This window comes from Molothrus aeneus, chromosome 6, assembly GCF_037042795.1.
Source record: "Molothrus aeneus isolate 106 chromosome 6, BPBGC_Maene_1.0, whole genome shotgun sequence".
Lineage (NCBI taxonomy): Eukaryota > Metazoa > Chordata > Aves > Passeriformes > Icteridae > Molothrus > Molothrus aeneus.
Window position 1 is genome coordinate 4,617,158 of NC_089651.1, and position 23,041 is coordinate 4,640,198.

The 23,041-nt window shown below is 40.3% G+C and overlaps 1 protein-coding gene across 1 annotated transcript in view; it reads left to right on the forward strand.

Annotated features, from left to right (window-relative positions):
* Positions 1–519: 519 nt before the first annotated feature.
* The window catches only part of CSTF3 (cleavage stimulation factor subunit 3), a 47,829-nt gene continuing 25,307 nt past the window's right edge, over positions 520–23,041 (forward strand). The window contains exons 1-3 of the mRNA XM_066552867.1: positions 520–687; positions 9,228–9,329; positions 9,459–9,554. Coding sequence (XP_066408964.1) covers positions 658–687; positions 9,228–9,329; positions 9,459–9,554 — 228 coding nt within the window. The 5' untranslated portion in view covers positions 520–657. The remainder of the gene's footprint in view (positions 688–9,227; positions 9,330–9,458; positions 9,555–23,041) is intronic.

Sequence of the window (23,041 nt, forward strand, 5' to 3'; positions counted from 1 at the left end):
GCTCCCGCAGCTCCCTCCATCCCTCTGGCGGGTGCCATGACCGCGGCTGCAGCGGCTCCCGGGGCCACCCTCATGGCCGGGCCGGGCATCGCGGCTCCATCCTGCCTGTGTGGGGCAGGAGCGGCTCCGGGGAGCCAGCTCTGTCCCCACGACGTGGAAAGGGAAAGAAGGGAGAAGGAAAGGGCAGGAAAAAGGAGAGGAAGTGGAGCTGGAAGAGGAAGTGGAGCTGGAAGAGGAGCGCCGCCTCAGCGCGGCCTCCCGCCCTCCCGGGGCCACCCTCAGGGCTGGGCCGGGCATCGCGGCTCCATCCTGCCCGTGTGGGGCGGGAGCGGCTCCGGGGAGCCAGCTCTGTCCCCACGACGTGGAAAGGGAAAGAAGAGGCAGGAAAAAGGAGAGGAAAAGAAGCGGGAAGAGGAAGCGCCACCTCAGCGCGCCCTCCCGCCCTCAGCGCGGCCCCTTCCGGCCGCCCCCGCGCGCCGCGATGACGCACTTCCTCCCGCCAGCCCCGCTCCCCCGCCCCCGGGCCGGAGGTGCCGCCGCCATTTTGCCGCTCTCTCGCTGCCGCTCTCCGGGCGCGGCGGCTGCGGCCGGACGAGCGATTTTTAAGGAGCTTTAACCCGCTCGGGGCCCTGCGCCCCAGCCCGCTTTGAACGCGCCATGTCCGGAGAGGGAGCCGCCGGCGACCAGGTGAGGCGGGGCCGGGTGAGCGCAGGCCGCGCCCTGAGGGAGCGGGGTGGTGTGGGCTCGGCCAGGGCGGCCGTGCGGCGGGGCCCAGCGGAGCGCGGCCCTGAGGCCGGCCGGGGCTCCCCTGCCCCGCTGTCGGTCGGAAGGAGCTCTGTGTGCCCCGTAGGCAGGCGGGGAGCGGAGCTGGCCCGGCCCGGGCGGTGACACGCCCGGAGCTCCGGTTATCGGGCCGAGCCGGACAATGGGCGGCCCGGTCACCGTCTCGCTCGGTTGTGGTCGCTGAACGCAGCGCACTTGGGGAGGAAATTGCAGCTCGGACAGGCTGTTTACAGAGGCAGCTTGCGGTGTTATGTAAAGCGAGCGTTGGCCGAACTCAGGCGTTTAATGGAGAAGGCCTCTAACGACACCTCCGGAATAAAGTATTGCTAAAGTCCTTAAACTAGAAACGATAAACACGCGTTTGTTTGATAAAGGGTCTTCTTCGTAGTACAGCGCTCGTTCCGTTTTGTAAGGAGCTAAACTAAACCCCCAGAAGTGCCACCTCAGCATGAGGAAGAACTTCTTTAGGTTCAGCGTTGCAGAGCACTGGATCGGCTGCCCAGGGAGGGCGCGGAGTCTCCCTCTCTGGACGCATCCAAAACCCACCTGGACGCATTCCTGTGTAACCTACTCCAGCAGGTGACCTTGCCTGGGCAGCAGAGTTGGATTAGGGGATCTCCAGATGTCCCTTCCAAACCTCATCTTTCTGGGATTCTGTGAAACAGCTGCAGTTTCAGTGGAGTTTGTTTGTTTTTTGTTGTTGTTTTTTGTTTTTGTTTTTGGTGTTTTTTTTTTTTGATAAGCTAAAGTCTGTATTTCTAATCTCTTAGTTTATAGAGAGCCACCAGAGTGTTGTATTGTTGTATGTCACCTTTTTAAATCTAGTGTTACTATGAACGATTTCTGACTTACTGGCAGAGTTTCTCCAAAATGGCTTTTTTTAGTAGTTGGGATTATGTTTAAAACCTGTATTAATTGGAGGGGTGGGGATGAAAATTCCTGATCGAGGGAAGAGTTATTGATAACAGCCACATGTCTTAGCCTTTAGAAATACTTAAAATTAAGTTGATGCCTTAGCGCTTCTTGAAGTGGCTTTTTCTTTGTAGAATGTTAGCTTCTTACAAAACTGGTGAATTTCTGTATGCCTGTGCCTGTACCCCTAAAGGGTGGAGTGTAACTTTTACAAGATCACTATTTTGGTGGATGGGGTGGGTATAGGAAATGTAATGCTCAGAGTGTAAAATACTCAGGTTCTCCCTCGTTAGGGTAATGTCCCAAAATTCCCCGTGTGTTCCAAGCTGCTCAGGCTGGTCAGTGTGCTTGGAATATGTTTGGGTATTCTTCAGAATGGTTGCCCTCATCATGAGATGCATGGCTGCAGAGAAGTAAGAATGTGCCACAGCAAAATTTTGTTAATGCTGGTGTGTGGCATGTTGCAGATTTCATCTCCCCACTCCAGAATGTTTTCAAGAATACATTGATGTTTCATGGCTTAATCAAGCTGTTTGTTAAAAGGGCATGTGTGTTTCTATAGCTTGTTAAATGTCACTGTTTAACTTCAACCCTGCTGACTTCAGGCTTTATATTCTTTTGCAAGGGAGAATTTGATAAGCAAGGGGTTGAGTTACCGTCTGTATACTGCATAAAAGTGGCAGCTGTAATACTGTTATGCCACATCTCGGAGGGGTTTAGCATTCCCAGACCTGTAAATTGTTATTTGCAGCCTGTGTAAAGCACATAGTCCAACCTGTGACTTGGCCTTTGGGCCTTAATAAGGTTCCTTTTTTTGCCCATTATTATTTCTGTGTTCGTGATGGGTGCACTTAGATTAAAAAACCTGCTCATATAAGTTGGGTTAATTTTTATTTTTTATTTATACTGCCCCATCCTCCTGATGAAGGCTTCTGGATTCTGATTTCCTTGAGGGAGGAGCAGCAGAGCCTGGTGGCTGGGGCACCCACACAGCAGCTGTTCTGGGCCAGCCTAGTGCTGCCTGCCAGGCCTGGAGCTTACCTGCACAGCGTTCTGAATGTGCCTGGCTGTGGGAACTGAGGCTGGGATTGCAGCTGCCTGCCCTGTTTCAGGTTTCTGCTGCTGCTCCCAGCTCTGAGGTTTGGCATCAGTGTGAAACGGGCACTGCACAGTTAATTTGCATCTGTGCTATGCATTAGATGTAAAAATGTGAGAGTGAGAAAACTTTGACAAGGCAGAGCCCACTCTCAGGCAGGGGGTTCTGCATCCTGATTCCCAGATCCCAGCTTTTGGAAGGCACTGCCAAAAAGCAGCCAGGTTAATAATAAATTGCCATGCTGTCTGCAGCAAGTACAGAGCTGTGGTGGTGTAGGAAGGAAGAACAGAGTGGAATTGTAGGAAGAGAGGGAGGGAAAGGGAATGTGAGGTTTAAGACACAGGTGGGCCTTAGGAGGCTTTGTTGTACCAGATGCAGTGCACTTGAAATGTGGCTTTACCACCTTTGGGCCAGGCTTAGGTCCAGGAGTTGTTGGGCAGCTTACTGTGTGGATCAGGAGCCTAACCTGTGTTATGTAGATTGTCTCCTCATTATGTCACTGTAGAGCAAACTGGAGCAGGAGGACAAAGAAATACAATGCAGCCACAACTCTTGGAGTATATTTAAATTCTGGCTCTGTGTTAACTGTGCTGGGCCCGAATTAGTCCTGAAGAACCAGTTGAATCATGTGAGGACTTAAAATCTGTCAGGCCCCTGCCAGATTTCTGCCAAGGCCTCCATGATGTTGAACAAACGAGAATTCCCAGGGTCAGTTCCTGGAATACCAACCACTCAGGCCTGTCTGTATCACAGCAATGCACTTTGGTAGACTGAAAGGCTGCTGCATCTGCCACTGTTTGCCAGAAAATTCCAGGGTCAGGGTTACAAAGAGCCCATGCTTGCACCCATGGATGGATGTCTTGACATGTTTGTGGTTCTCCATGTACATATCTAGTTTCATTTCAGTCATGGTGCTTGTTTCATGTGCTTGGTAACAAAACCTCAATGCCCCACTTCACAAATAGTTGCCAGGTATCACCTTCATCTGAAGACCACATAACATTTACTTTGCCCCTGCATTAGTTGCCTTCCAGTCTTTTAAGGTTAGAACATGCATTTCACACTCCCAGTTAGTGTTTCTAAGACACTACGCCAGTCTGAGATGGATTTTTTTATGTTGCATGAATATGGATCTGTGGGGAAAAAAAAGATGTCTGTATTGTCTCTGTGACTATACCAAGTACCTCAGAACCAGTTTGTTCTGGTTTCTTGAGGTACTTTTGTCCCTTTTGATTCCTTCCTTGCTTTGTCTTGTGTCTGTTTGATGTGGTACATCATGAAAGTTTCTGCATGCTAAAGACAGTAGTAAATGTTGTAAAGTTGTAGTTAACTTCAGTTTAATATTTTAAAAATAGATGTCACTGAATGCAGTGCTGAAAGAAGACTTTTCTTGCAGGATTGTGTGGGTTTAACATCACTGGGGGAGCCACTTTAGAGAAACCTCTTTAAGAGTAGACAAAATAAGTACAAGTATTGCTGAAGGAAAGCTTCTGAGTTTGTAATGCAGTGATTTAATGACAGTTTTTGCATAGTTGTAAATAAATTATCATTTAGGTGTATTTCCAGAGTCAGTAAGTTCCAGGTATGCAAATAAGAAGTTCAAGGGAAAAATGTGTCAGTCCAACATTTGGGAAATAGTTCTATGAGGAAAGAATGGTAATCATTACTAATCTAAAATTTTCAGTTTATCTGGAGTTTTGGGCCCAGATTATGTTGGGATGGGGCAGTACTTACAGAAGTACCTTTTTGTGGTCAAGATGAATATGCTGGGCTATGTCTGCTCCAGTCTTCAAGGACACACTTCTTCCAAGGCTGTTGACAGTTGAAGTGGCTTGGTGTAGAATAGAAGAAGTCAAGGCATTAAAAACATTTAAGAAAGTGCAAATTTTGCTAAGCTGAAACTACAGTTCCCCCAGTGAAGGGATGTGTTACTCAGGAAAGGGTTTTAAAACGTGTTCTTCTCTGTACATGCAGCTTTAAATAAACTTAAGGGGAAAAAAAGCCTTAGACTAAACCAACCTGTAAATGTAGCAAACTGAACAACTAACAATGCTTGTCAAGTTGCATGTTGATATATTTGAAATTCCATTCACTGGGTCTGTTACAGGCCAGGCTGTGCTAAAGTGTGCAATACCCAGGCACAACCAGCAAACTGGCTGCTGCCTTAATGGCCAGAAACCTCCTTTTGGATAGTAGAGCAATTTGACTACAGTAGCCATTACAATTCCTGCCTTTTTGTATACAACAGCTCCTCCTGTGATGTTAAACCCACACAATCCTGCAAGAAGAATCTTCTTTGGTTTGTAGAAATTCTTACTTCATAATTAGTGGTAGTTTTTAAAGCATCTTGAGCTGGCCACTTCCTGGATGTGACAGGTGTTGTAAACACATTTATTTACTTCCCACTGCAGAGGATCCTTTTGTGGAAACAGGAGGATGCCTTAAACAACTGGATGTATTTAGTCTTGCAAATAATTTGAAGGTATTTAGGTATTTTCTTAGACACTTTGGTTGGCATTATGAAGATTTATTTGAGAGGCCTGAGGAAACTGTTGATTTTAGGTATATGTATAAACCAAGAATATTCCCTTGGAGGTGATTGATAAATAAGCAAATACTAAAAGTGAACTTTATTTCCTCTGGTTTTTTTCCCTCAGACATTCTTTATGAATTCAAAATTGGATTTTGTGCAGTTGATGTATTTTGTGGGAAGGAGCTACAAGAACCCTTCCTAGAAAATGTGGGTTTAGGTCTCTTGAGATTTTGGAAAGATCTTTTTCTACTTCTAGTATCTATGAAACTTCAATTCTCTTGCTGTTTGTCAGTGTATAGATAATAAAAGCGTAGTTGTGAAGTGGACTAGGTGGTGGTAATCTGTAGAAAACCCTAAGTGCTAAAATAATTCCATGACCTTCAAAGAGCTGTTCATGGGATAGGATCCTGATGACGTAGAGATCTACTGCACATAGTTAACAAAAGCAGAGGAAAAAGTGTTTTTACAGTCTGTGTGCAGTATTTTTTTTTCAGGTAGTGAAGAAAAGTTAAAAGCCAGTATCTGATTAGTTTCAGTTGGATGGTATTTAAGCTGGTCTAAGTTGGGGCTGCTAGAGTCCTTTTTGCTGCATCTTATCCTGAAACCTGGAGGTTGAACCATTAGGAAGTTCATCCCTTTTCCAACAGGATTCTTTTTCTGCCAATTTAACTCCCTGAAGTGACTTGCTACAATATGAGCTTACCTGGAAATGCTTATCTAGGGGCAGGATAATGGCAGTGAACACCCAAGAATTACATGTTCCCAGTTTTGGATATTGGCTGTTGTGGAAGCACTACAATGAGAAATAGATAATCACAAGCTGTATGGCCTTGAACTGTGGTAGCAGCAGCTGTAAGCACAAACTGCAGTTAACATCAAGTCCTCAAAACTAGGATCACATTTTTCCTGCCTGTGGTTGAGTTAGGTTAAAAGTCAAGCTCATGGTTCCATTTTGCTGTGTGCTTGCTGTAGGTGTTAGCCCTCACAATAGGTGTTTGTTCACACACCCTGTTCTGGCAAAATGGTCCAGAAAATCCCAAGTATTGATTCCTGCAGGGTACTAGGAATGATTATTTGGGAAGATGCAATGAGGCCTTATTGGTGCTCAGGTAGAACCAGGCCGTGGATTTGCCTGCAGTGCAGTGTGTCCCTGAGATGTGGGTGGCTTTGATCAGTGCTGGAGGTGGACGGGGCAGGAGAGGGACTTCTCACTTATGTCACCTAAGGTAGTCCAGTTCCAAACTGATCATCATAGAGTTATTTTCCATTCTGGAGGGTGCCTATAGCTGGTCTTGTATAACTGAATGGAGAACTTTATCTGCTGCTGAACAATTATTTGCCAACTTAAAAAGTCAGTCCTTTTTATTTTCCAGTAAAATAATTGTGCTTCTTGCACAGTTTGATTCGTGTATCAAATAAAATTAATTTAGGATTGCTGTGGTTGTGCATCTTATCCCCATTTATTTTTTCCTGAGCTGTTTCTGCCTTTCTGAGTTTTAGTTTATGATCCTGTATCTGCATAGGTGAATGAAATTCCTGGAAGTCTTAACTCAGCTGCCACTGCAGTGAAATGCATATTTTTGTGTCACCTGGAAAGATTTGAGGAAATACAACTTAACTACTGATATAATAGTTGAAAGGTGCTTCAGTGGCCCATTCTATTTAATATTTTTAAAAGTCAGTACTTAGAGGGCAGGACCTTGTGCTTTTGTAGGGTGGGGTCCTTTTTGTTGTAGCAGATGTTAATGGGACATCTGCCAGACCCTTGTGTCTCATGAATCCAGAATAATTTATTTGAGACAAGTAAATTCCACTGGCTTGGTTGGTTATAGTCAGAAGCAGTGCTTCCCTCTGATGTTGATGTATTTGAATTAATGCTTTATTGAATAAGCAGCATTTCAGTTTTGGGTGATCTGTGGGGGTAGCTTACAGAAATAGTTTTAAAATTCAGAGATTTCAGCTTCAGTGCTGCTTCTGGAAGCTGAATAATGTTTATGCATGTCAGTTGGGAAGAAATAAAGCCACTAGATCATTTTATACTGTTTCATGTCGTAAGCCTGTATCAGTTGAACTACTACAGAATCAAAATTTTGATGGACTTAGGGATGTAAAGCTATTCATATGGTAGTTTATAAATTTACTACTTCAGAGTTGACAGCTTAGTACTACTTTGATTTTTTAAATCAAATTAATTTTATAATAGTTTAATGTGGGGTTTGATATTTGCCCTCCAAGCTCTGCTGCTTTGCATTAGTGTTAAGAATTGCTTGAATTGCTTGAGAAGTGAATCAAAAGGAGTAAAAGTCTTTAGACTCCTATAAAGCCCAGCCTACTGATTCTTTTTCCTTTATTGCATATCTGCAATATCAGATATGTCCATTTAATGGTTCTGCAATATTTTTGAACCTTTTCCCATTTTATAAGTAGTTTTATTAAGTAATATATTCAAAGGGATATGCTTTGAATTATATCCTGTTATATGACTGACACAAAAACTGGTAATGCTGATAAATATTCAGAACTAGTGTAGTTACCTTCTGCTTCTCATTCTAAAGAGTGATGAGACCATTGAAAGAGAGGAGTGTTGGTTCTCTCTGTGCTGTTTGTCTTTTTCAGCTTCAGGAGGATGCACTGACCTGCTGGCACAGGGAGCTTGAACCAGGTGACCCAGTGTGATCCCTTCCAGCCTGCCCCATGCTGGGATTCTGCGACCTAGACCCAATATTAAGAATTAAAACAAATTCCCTGAAATAGTCTTTTAGCAGATGACAGGATTTGGGAGTTTTTTTAGAATTTTCTGCAAGTTTTAGACTTTTTTTTTTTTTAATATAAATCAGTCACACTACATGGTACATGAGAGATGAATATTCTTAGTTATGTAATGAAATGATAAAATTTCACCAGCAAGGTCTTACAGTAATAATTTCAGCATTACTATTGTTACATCTCACAAAGGCAAGCATTTAGTTGGTGTGGTTTTTCTATTGCTGTTACCTGCCTAAAAATGAGCCAGGTTTTCAAAGTTAGTAGTTTGGAGTACAGGTCAGGACAATATTTCAGGCTTAACAAATAAACTTCATTTAGGGTTGTAACAAGCATGTATTTTAAGGGTGTCTGTATGTGATCTTCACGCTGTAATTTCTTATTCTACTTGTGTTAACAATGATAGATCTAGAAAAAAAAACCCTGAAAATCATAAAGCAAGTTATTTCCAAAAGTGTTTGAAAGTAACTGTGTTAAAAAGTTTGCAGTCAATTTGGTACAGCTTGTAGCCTGAAAAAAAAACTTTTAAACTTCAATAGGAATGTCTGAGTGTTTTTAAAAAAAGGTGATGTTAGTGCCAAAACTACAGGAAGGCATCTGTAGGCTTGAGAGATGAGAAAGTGAGCAAAGAAATTGTGCTTGGATAGTGTGTATCTGTTTCTGCTAAATACCATCTCCTGGTTTTTTGTTAAACCTGTGATACCAAATACCTTCTGTTCTCCAAGTCCAGAATGACTCCTGGATAAACTGGATTTGTTTGCCTGAGCTCTGTAATAGAAATACTGGGCTGAATTTACTTTTTACATCTTAAAGTTTCAGGTTGGTAAAAATGTTTAAAATTCATAGTGCAGTAAATATTCCAGCAAACTCAAATTTGTTTTCATGTTTTAGAGACTTTGAGTTGGTTTAGTGTAACATCTTGGTTGATGTCCATAACATGTAGAACTTGTGCTAAGTGTGCATTATCTTCTGGGGACAACTTGTTTTCCAGCTGAATTCCATTTTAGAAACTGCATTTTAAAAGCTGACCTGTGGATTGTTACACTGTTGAAATGTTATCTTTTGCTTGACTGTGTAGGTGGGACAGAACTTTTCAAACTCTGCTTGTGATCTCTTATGTCTTCTTTTTAATTTTTCTAGACTGCTGAATATGTCCCAGAAAAAGTGAAGAAAGCTGAAAAGAAACTAGAAGAAAATCCATATGACCTTGACGCTTGGAGCATTCTCATTCGAGAGGCACAGGTTTAGTGATATAGGATTACATTTCCTTATCTATGGTCCACTCACACTATTTCGTTCTGGAGTAAAATCAGCATATTCATTTACATAAATCATAATACTGTAAATGCTGTTTTGATTTTCGATTTTTAGAATCAGCCTATAGACAAAGCACGGAAGACCTATGAACGCCTTGTTGCCCAGTTCCCCAGTTCTGGCAGATTCTGGAAACTGTACATTGAAGCAGAGGTTAATATTTTTACATTTTTTCTTACATAACATTTCATAGGATTTTAAGTTTCTATTTTTATAAGCATGAATAAGATAGGCACATAATATCTAGGGGAAAGGGGATTTTAAATATGCCTTGCCTTTATTTTGTAAAATAGGTACAAAGGAAATTATTAAAATGAATTCTAAAGTATTGGGTCTTTCATGAGTTGATGATTGTTGCATTATGGAATTGCAACAACATTAAAACTGTTTCAATGGTATTGGAGTGCTTTAGCCTTTTATTTGCTTGTCGTGTCAATTTATTGCCTCCCGTGTCATTTACTTAGAGGATTTTTTTTTATTTACACATACAAACTTATTTAAGTGACTTTCTCTGAATATTTGGTTTGGTTTTTTTTGTTTTTTTTTTTTTTTGCTTTCATAGGGAATTGAATGTTTCTGTGAACAGTGTTTGCAGGGAGGGTGTGGGGATGGAAGCTAATTTCTGGAATGAAAATGCATTAGCCCAACTCATTAGCTTTTAAAAATCCCAACAAATTGTGATTGTTTCCATAACTGGGTAAGACTTATCACTAAATGGATTATTGGTCAGTGAACTGTCTCTAATGACATGCCATGAAATTCCCTGTATAATCATGGAGGAGGGTGGTGGTGTTCATTTTGGTTTGATTCCTTTCTGTAGCTGGTATTTAATACTAATACACATGGTTTCTGTGGGCATCTTCTGGCTGCACATTTTCCTTGAGACAGATTTTATATATGCTAAACTTCAGGGGTGGGGACCTGTATTCTGTAGATGAGAAATGAGCTCTCTTTTTCTTCCATTTGCTGTGAAATTTCATTTCAAGTTATCATATCTTATTTTACATTAATTTTCTTATCCAGAAATGTCTGGCAGTAAATTTTGAAGATAAGGAAAATTGGGATCATGGGAATTGAGCAGAAATTTTTATATTGTAGTTTATAGTAAGATGCTACAGTGCCATCTAAATTGAATGCTACCAAATTAAATATATAGAGTTTTCACTATCTTGTTTGTAGCAGTAGTTAGAATGTTTGTTTATTCATGTTTGGGAGATTGCAAATGGACTAACATACAAATACATCTTTTTCCTTTTTGGACCCTGCAGCCAAATCCATTAGCCTCTTGTACCCTGAACTTTTTGCTGCAGGTTCTAGATTTTAGAATCTAATCTTATTTCATAATTTCATTAAATTGCCTGATTTCTGTGCTTTTTTAAAACCTTTACCTTTCTCATGCCTCAAATTTAAGGGTTGAGTAAGGCCATTTCAGAAAGCCAGTACTACACTGTGCATCCTTCAGCAGAAAGTCCTGTTGTCAGTGTAAAGCTCCCTGTCTTAAACCACGTTCAGAGATGAACTGACAGACATCACCTCCCCTAATTTATCATCTAAGAGTATTTAGAAACCTTAACAGTGGCCAACTTGGAACAGTCTAGGGCAGAATTTTTTGCCTGTTCCTTCAAGGAGAGCAGATCAGCACCTCAGCAGTTACGGGTACTAGGGAACACGAGGTAAATCTGGGAGGGAAAGAATTGTCATAACCATCACTCGTTCTTGTGTGTCTGCTTATTAATACACTTCAAATATTAGAGAAATAGAATATATAGTTCTGTTGTTCAAAACGATGGAAAAATAGGAGCTGCAGATTTCCAGTAGAGGCTACACCTGAAGAGGGTTATATTTGAAAGGAATGTAAGAAGGTAATTTTCGGAAATTTATCTTTTATCATAACAGCCAAATTTTTAAAATCCCAGTTATGACTTAATTTTCAACTTTCCTGGTTACAGTGATATGTTACAACTGATAGTAATTTACAAACGAAGCAATATGCTTTTCTCTGGTTTTTTAAAGAATATGTAAGCATACATAGCTATAAGTTGAAATAACTTATTTCCAAATTCCTCTGTAAAAAAAGATATGCTCACACAATTGGACACCGTTGTCAGTGTTGTTTTCAGTTGCATATCATTTGTGCAGTCCATCTGGGTGAGTTCAAGTCAAAATGCTTTATCAAATGTTCTTTAAACCCTGTGGTTAAATTAAAGACTTCAGTTAATTTTTGAAGGCTGAGTAGAGGAATTCTGTTCAGGCTTCTTTTTACTGCAGCCTTTAGACGTGCAAGGAATATAAGGAAAGTATTTTCCAAAAGCTTTTTTTTCCTTGGCAATTTTAGTAGTCTCCTCCTGCTAGAAAATTTTTCTTGGACTGTTTAGAAGTATATAACTTTCTAGTCATGACTTAGTAAAATAAACCCGTGGTAGATCTCCAGCACAGCTTTCAATTCACTTTTGCTGCCTCATTATTGAAATCTGAAAATTGTAAAATCTTTAGTTGTCTGTTACCTGCATTTCCTCTGATGTCAAAAAAGTATTTTACTCTTTAACATGACAACGTTTTCTCTTTGCATCCCAGAAAGACAGAAACGGGGAGGGAAATGGGGGTTCTTTTCTGGCAGGTTGTCTTTCACTAGAGAATTTTGCCCTCTGCAAGACATAAATCAGAGCTGAAAAATGTTCCTTAGTTGTGGTGTATTGGAAGATGAGCCAGGGTGAGGGTTATGAAAAGGGCCTTATGGAAAAGAAATTAGCCCTTTAACAGCTGTACTCTCAAAGTTGTTAGAAGTCTTTAAATTCCCCTTTGTCTGACTTAACAAATATGTTCTCTTTAGTCACTTCCAGTCTTCAGTAGAAATTGTTGATAAACTATCTAAACAAAAACTGCATGTGCCAGTTCTTTCTGTAATGTATAACTTGTAAGTGCAGGCTTTGCTGCTGTGATTACCTCTTGGGTTTATGACTGTGTTTGTTCAGCTTGCTGACTGTTGTGCCTTTTGTGTATGACTGTGTTCCCCTAGTGGAATATAGTGGAGAGCAGTGCTCAGCACTCAGTGTATCATCCAGCTCACCACAACTGGTACACAGAGCATGCTGAAGTAACCAAATACTTCACATTTAGCAGTTTGTGTGCCAAGCACTGATTTATATGCTCTGCTCTCTGCATTGTGACTGGTTAAGTAGTCAGTAGAACATGAAGATTAGTTAGGAAGAGTATGCTTTGACAGTTTGTTAATGGGAATTACACGATTAAAGTTGAAATTGATGAAAAAAGTTTGGATTCTTGCACTGGTTCTTATTTCTTCTGACCTTCAAAGAAGAATTGCAGGACTTAGAAATGATATAAGTGGATGAAACAACTCCCAGCACACAGCTGGTTTTGGGTCATAATATTTGAACATCTAAGTAGAGTTTTGGATTTGATAAGTATTTAAGCAAGTAAAATAGGTAACTTGCTATTCTGCATCTCTTAAAATTTAGGAAGTGGAACAGTAGTGCTATTCTTCCCAAACTCTTACTTTCTCTAGTTACTTAAAGTACACTTTTCTTCTGATACCTTTCTCATAAAAACCTCCTGTCAGAAACTTGACTCTGTTGACCTGGCAGTTGTATAAAGGAGGGTCTAAGTCTCAGCCCCACTGTGCCATAATATTAAATCCATAGATCACACGGTCTGGACTCTAGCCTGCTCTGCTGATGTGCTGTGTCTCCCTGGGTAAGTTATTTAACCTGTTATTTAACAGATACCTACCTACCTACCTCACAGGGTTGTTGTGAGGCTGCTTTAGTGATTAAAGTGCTTTTGGCACCTGCCTAAAAGGTGCTACAGAAATGTGAAAATAAATCCAGTTTAATACCCTATGATCCCATAGGCCCAGCTGTCTGTTGCTATTTTCTTTGTCACTTTGACTGATTGAACCATCTTTTAGATTCAAAAAGACCTGATCATGCTTTTCATGCTCATGAAAGAACATTTACTTTACCAGTCTTGTAAATACTTCAGTAGTTCTGAAGCAAGCTTTTGAAGTTGCCTTTTTTTTTCTCTGCTAGTTTCCTTTGAGAAATCACCAGGTTGAAAACCCTCTTAGGCACATTTATTAAACTGTATTCACATACTTTCAACATTTTTTTTAACGATCTAAGGAAATTTTAGTTCCAGTTACTCTGAATGGAAACTTTCCTCTGTAATTGTCTTGAATGCTTCAGGCCAGTTCACACCACAGCTTTTACCTTTTTTATTGAGTGGTACAGCATTATATCCTGGTCACTTTGAACATTGTTAATAGGGGTTGAAAGGTTGCTATAATTAAAGACATAAAAATCATATCCAGAAAACAGTTGTGACAAGTAGCCCAAGTCTAGAAACAATAAATACAAAGCTGGTAACATACATGTAAAAGGTTTGGCTGTTAATATGTATTTTTTGTCTTGAGAATTTTGCAAGACTCCTGTGTTATTGCTTGTCCTAAAGAAATGCAACCAGATACATTTGTTTAGATAACTTTTATTTCATATGGACATTTTGAATTTTAAATGTCTTGGTAACAAACAGATGCTGTGTGAGGCATCTAACATGCAGGGGGTGGGACCACAGCTTAGGGTTGATTGTTTTGCATTTCATCATATGCAATACATCAGTATCTTTAATCCATGTAATTCACACTGGTGTGGATACTAGTCAGAATGTATCATTTAACGTACTTGTATATGAAAAATGTAAATAAAACCATTTAGAAAAATGATTGTTTTTGTTTAAAATGTCTGTGTTTCTTCAAAGCATTTTCTTCCCCTGTTTTACTTTAGTCTGGGTATGAATTCAGAAAGGAGAATGTTGTACCTATCACCAGAATTATTCTGCTTGGGGAAAAATGGGAACTGACTTCTGTCAGGATGAAGTTGGAGTGATCAGAAGTCAAAGTAGAATAGGTTTCTTGCCTGAGATTCTGTTTAGTGGTACTTTCAACTGGATATATTGTGTGTATCACCAGCTGATCTTAGTAAACTTCCTAATGGAAGGCATCCCCATGATAATCCATGCCCACCCCACTAGCCAGCCACATTTCTCATGGTAAGCTCCTGCTTTGAGAAACTGCTGTACAGGTGCTCTGTACAAATACCCATACTGCACAGTCTTGACTGCCTCAGTCTGAGATTTTCAATCTTTTTTACAACTGTATTATTTATGATCTTTTCTTATTCATGTGTGGACTTGTTCCATTCCTGTTAATAAATGTTGTTCTGTCTGTGTGATTATTGTAGACTTGCACTAGAAAGTGAATGCACCTTTTTCCTGTCTCTTCTGCTCCAAGTGTCAATACAGGTGTGTCTACATCTTGCATAGTTCCCCTGGTCCTACAAGCTGTGTAATATCAGAAAATTGCCCACATACTGACATTTGTAGTTTGGGAAGATGCATGCAGTACAACACTAGTGGGTTTCCTCATAATTCTATTTGCTGTATTTGATCATTAAAACATACTACGGGGAAGTTTTAGGACATTTTTGAAGTGGAAGTGCTCCCTAACGAAGAGATTACTCTGAACCCTCTTCTGTAGTGTGTTGTTATTTACACATGAATAAACACAAACTACTTCCTGTTCTGTTGTATTCTTTCCATGTGGGGCAACAGAAATATCTCCCTGTTAGTCACGTTAGCTATGTGCTCTTGTTCACAACACTTCTGAAGTCTCACTTGCAAATGTAATGGACAGTGAAAACTTTTTGTGTGCTTTCTTCTGTTGAAGTCGTTTGTTGATTCTTTGATATTTTGAGGGGGGAATCTGAGTGTCAGGTCAGGCACAAACTTGGGCTTCTAATGTCAGAACCTGAAAGAACCAGAAGTAAAAACAGGTTTCTTGTGTATGCTGTATTTGTTATGGATTAGTTCTCCATCTGCCTGGGAGAGGGAAACTGTAATTGTAATTTTTTGATTCTTTTCTATATCTCTTCCAGCTGCCAACTGGAAGAGTTTCCTGATCTCTATTCAGATTTTGAGAAACATGATGGTTGAGAGAACACTTGCTGTTAAACCTTCTCTGCTAGTGCTACTATGTAAAATAATGTGTGACTTCTGATTGCTGCAGAATGTCTTTACAGACTGTGGGAAGGCTTTGAGTCATAGCTGGGATGAAATCCAGTGACTTTTCTTAGCTGGAAGCTCTGTGGAAGCAAGTCCTTCCCCATGGCATTCCTGTGTCCTCTTGGTACCAGTGGTCTTCATTTACAAGAGTGCATTGGGTTTCCTCCTTGTTTTATTCTTGATTTTTCTCACCAGTGGCTTCAGAAAGATGGGTGCTCCATATCCAGTGACAGTTTTGGATTTCTCCAAAGACATGTGTACCTAACATCCTGTGACTTTGTTTGTTTGTTTCTTACATAAAGCAATTCAAAAGCGAGAAGAAATCCATTGGTCCCTAACTGTATAACGTTGCACAGGTAGCATTTGCTTTGTGCACATTATGTACGTGTAGTTAACTACACGTGAGGAAATCTTAATTTTTAATTAAATAATCTAATTTCTAATTAGAAATTATTCTATTATTTCTAATAAGTGATTTGAATCTCATATGTGGTGGGGTTTAGCTGGTTTGGTAATGACAAATATAATACAAAAGCATGGGAGCATTTCCAGGGTTCATTGGAACATCATAAATGTTACATTTTGAGAATAGGCAGATAAGTAGAAAGGTGTTCTTTTTTAATTGAGTTTGTGCACAGTTTTCAGTAATAACTTTTCTAGAGTGGGGTCCTGTTGCATGTTGAGACAAGACCTCACTGTTAATCTGAAGTGCAAACAGCTGGGCTGTCTCTGTTCCCTTAAAAGCAGATTGGACAAGCCGTGTGACAGGGGCTGTGCATTAATCTTAAATTGCACCAGTTCCAGTGAGCACTCAGTGCTGATCTGTTGGCAGGTGCTGTACCCAGTGCTCTTGTAGATTGCTGGGCTCAAGGCTTTCAGAGCTTTAACATCTCTGACATACTCCAAAAGGAGAAGAGTTAGTATGCTGAGGATGTGTGCTAATTTTACTCATCTTTCACCCTGGCTCTGAGTTTCAGCAAAGGGGCTTGTACATATGTTTAAATTACATCATTTTTATCCTTAATTCAAACTGTTCCTCTAAATCAGCTAATTTGGAAAGTTTAATATTGTGATGGAGGATCAAGTATCTTACCTCCTTCGATTCCTGTAATATATCTGGATGAAACTTTGAGGTTCTAATGAGGACAAGATACTCAGTCCAGCTCTTTATGGTTTGCATTAGTGCTTGAAATAGAGAGTCAGAAATAACCAGTGCGTGAAACTAGAACAAGAGATGACTGTACATTCTTGCTATAAACAATCTGATACTTCTGTATTGGTTTTTGTGAGAATGAATACATTGCTTAAAATACATTTCAGGTCTTGCATTTGGACTAAAATACTGCCTAGTTCAATTTATAGTATTTTCTATGTCCAGACTGCAACAAAGTCAATTTCCTTTAGCTGTTGTTCACCCTCAAAGTATGGGTTTTCAAACACAGTTTTTACTGTTTAAACAAAATGAAAATGAACTCTCAGTTTGAAATTTAGATTTGCAAAAATGGGGTGGCAGGTGTGTAGTTGTATATGTGCTGTCCTGCAGATAAAACAGATATGAAGTTAGCATGTTAGCTAACTTCATTGTGTTCAGTGGAGCTGCATTTAAACATCAAACTCTTAATTTAGGATTTTGATTATTTTAATTTTTATGGTTAAATGCAGACTTACTATAGGTTCTATGCCTGTGGATTCCTGAGGAATCTCTCAGACTATGCATAGCATCTGTGTTCATGTGTGTGTATATATGTTTAGATTATAAGGTCACACAGCATAATGTTCTTTTTAAATCATAGAGTAGGAATAGCAGTGGGTGAGCTTATCAGTGCAAATTGTCTACAGGTAATTTACTCAGGCTACCTAAAAGTGTATGGGTACTTAGAAAAATAATGTCTGTAAAATATATTTAGAATTTCAGTGAAATGGATTTTATTATCTGCAGCTTCAGTCTGAGTGCAAAAACATGCCTTGGTGCTGTGTGTAGAGGAGTGGGAAGATAGAGCTGGATTTCCTCTTCATTTTTGTTGTCTTGATCCCAGTACTGGCCTGCCTTTTCTCCATGCCTACCTACCCATCACAGTACTGTCTTTGTGTGTTTTTATGGGCAAATGCAGGAGTATATTCAGTGTAAGAATTGTGAATCTCAGGTATTGGTGGATGCTGTATCTTGCAATGTGTGCTTGCGGTTCATCTTTCAGATGATGAGGAGGTCCCAGGAGGCCTTGGCAAGAAGCTGTCACTGCACAGTTCAGAGGTGTTCTTTCAGTGCCATAGTTGTACTGACCTTTTTAGATGGGGTAGCAAGGGGACTGGGGGGGAGATTCCCTAGTAAGGAAATGTAACTGATTTGATCTAAAAAATAAATCTCAAATTAATCCCCTGACAGACTTTTTAATATTGTAGTTACTGCAGAAGAAATCTGGTATTCTTGCTATCTCTAAATTATGCTTATGCAGTTGAATAGCTACTGGTTTGTAATGGCATTGCATTTGTAAAGTGTGCAAGCACATTTAACAGCCTGTGGTGAGCACTATATTGTAGGAACAGTTCTGAATTAATTTCTTTTAAACTCCCTGAGACATGGTTTAGTTAGTCTCTGTAGGAACTCTTTCATATTGTATCACAGGTACTTAGAAAATTGCATTACAGCATGCAGGAGCTTGAGGTACAAGCAGCCTTGCTATTGATGTTAATGCAGCGGGGGCTAGAATGATGGGAATTTTACATATATATAGGCTTGCAGCTACTTAAAGGTGTTAAGTATTTCTAATATACAATTAATACAAGCTGAAGATGAGTGACAGTGAATAAGTTCACAGAAAATTGCTTTTGTAACACATTTGCTTTTGGAAGCTTAGCTTACGGTTTTCCTTCCACCAGCTTTGTCAATTGAGCTCTTCCCAAGATTTTTCCATGGTGCTGCAGTAATGAATAATTTTAGTTCCCAGCAGTGTGCTTTGGAAGTGTCCCTGCACAGCCTGACAGTGCAGCCAGGTTCCTCCATGAGGAAACATTTCCTTCATACCAGATCAGAGCAGCAGGCCCTACACTGAGAGCCTTAGTCTGGCAGTGTTCATTTCACTGGGGGAATTTTGTCATTCTGGTCCTGACTGACTGTGCCTTTGGGAATTTGAAGTTCTGCCTAGTTGAAGGATTGTGCTCAATATTCTTACTGCATGTGATAATGGCCAATAGTTGGATAAAAAGTGACTAGGAGAAAGTGCAGTTCATTTATAATAAAGAATGTAAAGTTCAAGTGGACTGGTTGTAGATAGACAGGGATAAATGTTTAAAAGCACACATAGATGCCCTGGAAAGCCCTACTAGCTACTTAAGGGTTTTGTTTTTTTTTTTTGTAAAAATGCACTCTTAAAATAGTCCCAAATGCATGACTTAATGGTCCAAGTCACCCAAAGAAGTGCAGTGGGTGCAAGCTAAATGCAGAGCAGGGTCTCCATCCCCACTCCACCCCCTAAGAAAGAAATTGCTGCCCTGGTACCTTACTTGCCCATGATTGTTGTCCACCAGTTACCATTCCCCAGGGTAATGTTATCAGTAATGGTAGCTCAACTGAAATTCTGCACAGAAGTCCTTGAGCACGATGGGCAGGCACCTCAGAATATTCCAGAGTATTTCCTCCTGATAAAATATCTGTACTTGTAAGCCTGAGCAGGAAACAGACTGTATGATTTATTGTTACAGGATAAAAATTTAAGTTTTCCCAGACAAGATGTGACTAAACTTAATTCAGGCCTCACTTCTTTTTGGCAGGGGAGAGGGGGAATTCAATTTCAGATTGATACACAAAAGCACGTGCTTTTTTGTATGTGTACAGGATGAGTATTGAAAGGGAAATACTGTAGAACCTTAAAAATAGCTGACAGGCTTGAATTCAGGAATATTTTTTCTGGCGCTAAGCAAATGGAGGTAAGTTTCATGCTAGTGGTCTTAGCTGTTAAAAAAAATTACTGTTGCATTATCAGCTATTTACAAAAGAAAAAAGGCATGAAGTTAGAGATGACATACTTATTTGTCATTTTACTGATGCTCCCAAAGTTTGGGTTTACCCCTAGAAAAGTTGTGAATAAGGTCAGCTGTGGGTTTTGTTTTTTTTTTAATTTGCCAGTGAGAAAAGCACTGGTGTTTTGAAATAATTAAGTTTGATAATTCTGGTTGATCTTCTGTCTGAGTCATATGAAGACCCTGCATTGTGGAGATGTCCTTAGACTTCTAGTAGTCTGTCATTTCTGCACAAGCTTCACAGTCAAACATTTTTCACTGCTCTTGGAGTGTGCCTTTGTGCCTCTAATGCACAGAAATGTTGAGCACCTGCTGAGTTGCTGCAGCTGCTTGAACCCTTGCTGGTGGCTGTGTTTGCCTCCCAGGCTGGCAGAGTTGCTGTAACTGTCTAGAAAGTGCTGGTTCTCACCTGTGAGCAGAGATTTCTGCTGCAGTCAGTACTGGAAGTCAGTTCTCAGGTGCTGCCTGACTCAGTCCATGACAGAGGTTTTGTGGTGATGCTTCACTGTGTTGCTGAGCCTTCAGAGTGGATTTTTAAGGCTGCTGCCTCACCATGATGACACGTGCCCAAACCAAGCACCATTGCCAAACCTGTTCTCTTCCAGAACTGGCCTCAAGTTTGGACCTGGGCAGATCCACATCTTTTTTTGGGAACCTTGGCTGCCTTGCTGGGAGCTGCACCTTCTCAATTTTGAGGGCTTACATTATGTTTTGTAGCAGGTCTCTGTTTTGTACTTAGCAAAATATTTTCTTCCAGTTTAGCTCTTGTGTTAGTTACGTGTCCCTTTTACAGAATGCTTTGCTATTGATGTGTGCTTGGTGGTTTTATATCCAACCTGCTCTTGGCATCCTAGCCTAAAGCAGCAAAATAGAAGAAAAAAGAGCTATCTTGGGATTCCTGAGATCCCTTATGTGCTTCTATGCAAATTAAATTAGCTAGGAGCCTACATACCCTTTTTAACACTATGCTTTAATTTTCTCTTTGCAGGCATTTTCAGCATTCTGTAATGCAAGTGCTGTCTGAATGTATTCTGTATTTACATAACAATGCACCTAATGTAGGAGTCAAAGTCAAGTCCTGAATCAAATAATTGCTTGGTGTTCATCTACTGAAGAGGCTCTTTTCTGTAGAAAGTTTAAGAACACTACCATGGGCTTCTGGATGATCAGTTATAGCAGAAAAGCCCCAAAATGCTTGGTTAGAGGGGTAGGATAGAGAAGTATCAAACTGAACAGATGTTCTGCTCTCTCAAAACAGCAGTTCCCTACTATGCATCTCATTCTGCATGGCCAGCACTTGGTGGTGGTGGGGTGCAGAAGAAAATACGCTTTATTCTGTGAAAAGCAACAAAAAAATGAGATTATTAGTACTAAACAGGGCCTCACTGCAAAGAAGCTGTAATTGTTCTGAGTGTTCTCTAGTGGGGGGGCAGAACTGCCAGCAGTATTTATTTGTTGTGCACAGGTGTCTGTAAAAGTAGCACATTTCTGGTCAGTAAGCAGGTGTTCTTTCTAGCATATGGGTCAAGGCTGACCTTTGGCAAGGCTAGGGGTTTACCTGTGCCAGTTTCTCTTCATGACCCCAAAATCAGAATCTTTAGCTTAAATACATGACCTGGTATTTCTTCTCAGTATACTGAGAGTGGGATAGGTGGGAGGAAACTGGGAGGTCAGTGATGTTCCATCTCTCTTGTTTAGGCTACAAGTGAGTTTCTGTACTGCTTTTATGATGGGTTTCTGCATTTCATCTTCCTCCTAAGAGGTGAAATAAGCTGCAAATGCACCTCCTTAGGCCGCATGGGAAATGAATGTTAGCACCACTGTGATACTGAAGTCTGTCATCTGAGCAGCTCTTCTCTCTGCTAACCCAACACCAGTGAATTTCAGATAGGAACAACATAATGAATTGTCTTTGCAAGTCTTTTGTCTTAGAATGCAGCTGACTTTAAATGGGTTTTAATCCTATCATTCTGATAGCACAGAGTGTATAGGAAAACGCCCACAAGCAAACAGGAACTCACATAAAGTGTCAGTCATTTGGAGTTGACCTGTAAGATTAAAGGACTGTAGAGCTATCCACTCTCACCTTTCAGTGGCAGTGTCACCTAAGCATGGGAACGTGTGATCTGTGGTTTTATTTTCCAACTTCAGTGCATCTCTGCATAGCCAGTTATTCAAGTGTGAAGTCATTTATTAAATTATCTTAAGCACTAACATCAACTCATAGATTTAAAAGTAGCTATACAAATATTTTTGTCTTGATCCTGGTTCTTTAATAAGTTCCCATGAAGGGAAGTTGAGCAGGCTTAGCTTTAACCTTTGAGGGCATGAAGCTGAAATTTAGGGAAGGGGAAGAGGAACCCACTTAAGAAACTCAACTTATACAGTGTTTAAGGGGAAAAGCAGTATAGCATTTAAATATTCTAGAAACTTGAGGGGTTTGTAATACAAGCAGTCTCATCAGCTAGGACAGTAATTACACTCAAATTCAACTATTCTGGAAAGGGGATCCAGAATAGTTATGCAGAGCCTATCCATGGAAAGTTTTTGGATCAAGTTTTTACCAAAAAGATTTGCATTGTTCATGTGGTTTTGGATGAGGTTGTTGGTGATCAGTCCAGATATGGTCGCTAGATATTGAGACCCTGCAGTAAAACTCCTGTCTTGAAGGAAACTGTTTTACCACTGAATGCTGTTTTTATAGTGAAGTCTGTTTTCTCTTCATGGCCAAAAGACAGAAAGCTGGGTGTTTAATTCTGTGACTGACTCTTCAGATATAGTCTTCTTTCCTTTTCCAATATAAACTTAATATTGTGGACGAGATTTCCCAGTAATTATGATTAAGAATGTGCATTTTCAAAAAAGACATGTGGGAATTTCCTTGATTTCTGAGAGACATGTGAAAGATTTTTGATGAGGGCAGCTGCCTATATTAGAAAAATAACTTCCCTGAACTTCAGCAGGAAGAAGTTCATGAATGGAGTACTTCATTCATGTAAAACAAAAGCAGCTCAGTCATCATCTGAGGCAGATTATTATCCTACTTTAATAAATGATTGACCTAATCCTGTTAATGATTTCATAGGAAATCCATGTCAAAGCCAGGAACCACATCCCTTCCTTTAAAGATTCATTTCATGGCACTGCAGTTGAAGTGTGCTTGGTTTGGGATTAGTGGGTTACCTTTGCTAGGGTTTATTTTGTAATGCAATGTACAGCATACAACATCTTGTCAGCTGCAAATCGATGCTGGGATGCAGTTGCAGAGAATTGCTTGTGCCTGAGCATTATTCTGCACTATTAACTCTACAATTTCTGATTTATGGTTTCCTGTGATGAGACAGTGGCTTCTGTGGTCAGACAGGAAAGCCCTCAGGCACTTTTAGAGGCTGAGGATCAGTCTAATGGTTTTGAGAACCATTCTCTGGGCCATTTCTGCTACAAATTACTGGAAAATTGTTCTTTATATTCTAAGAACAGAGGCAAAATATTTAGAACAATTTGTTCTCTGCTAACAGGCCAAGCTGGTCTTGCGCTAATATTACAAG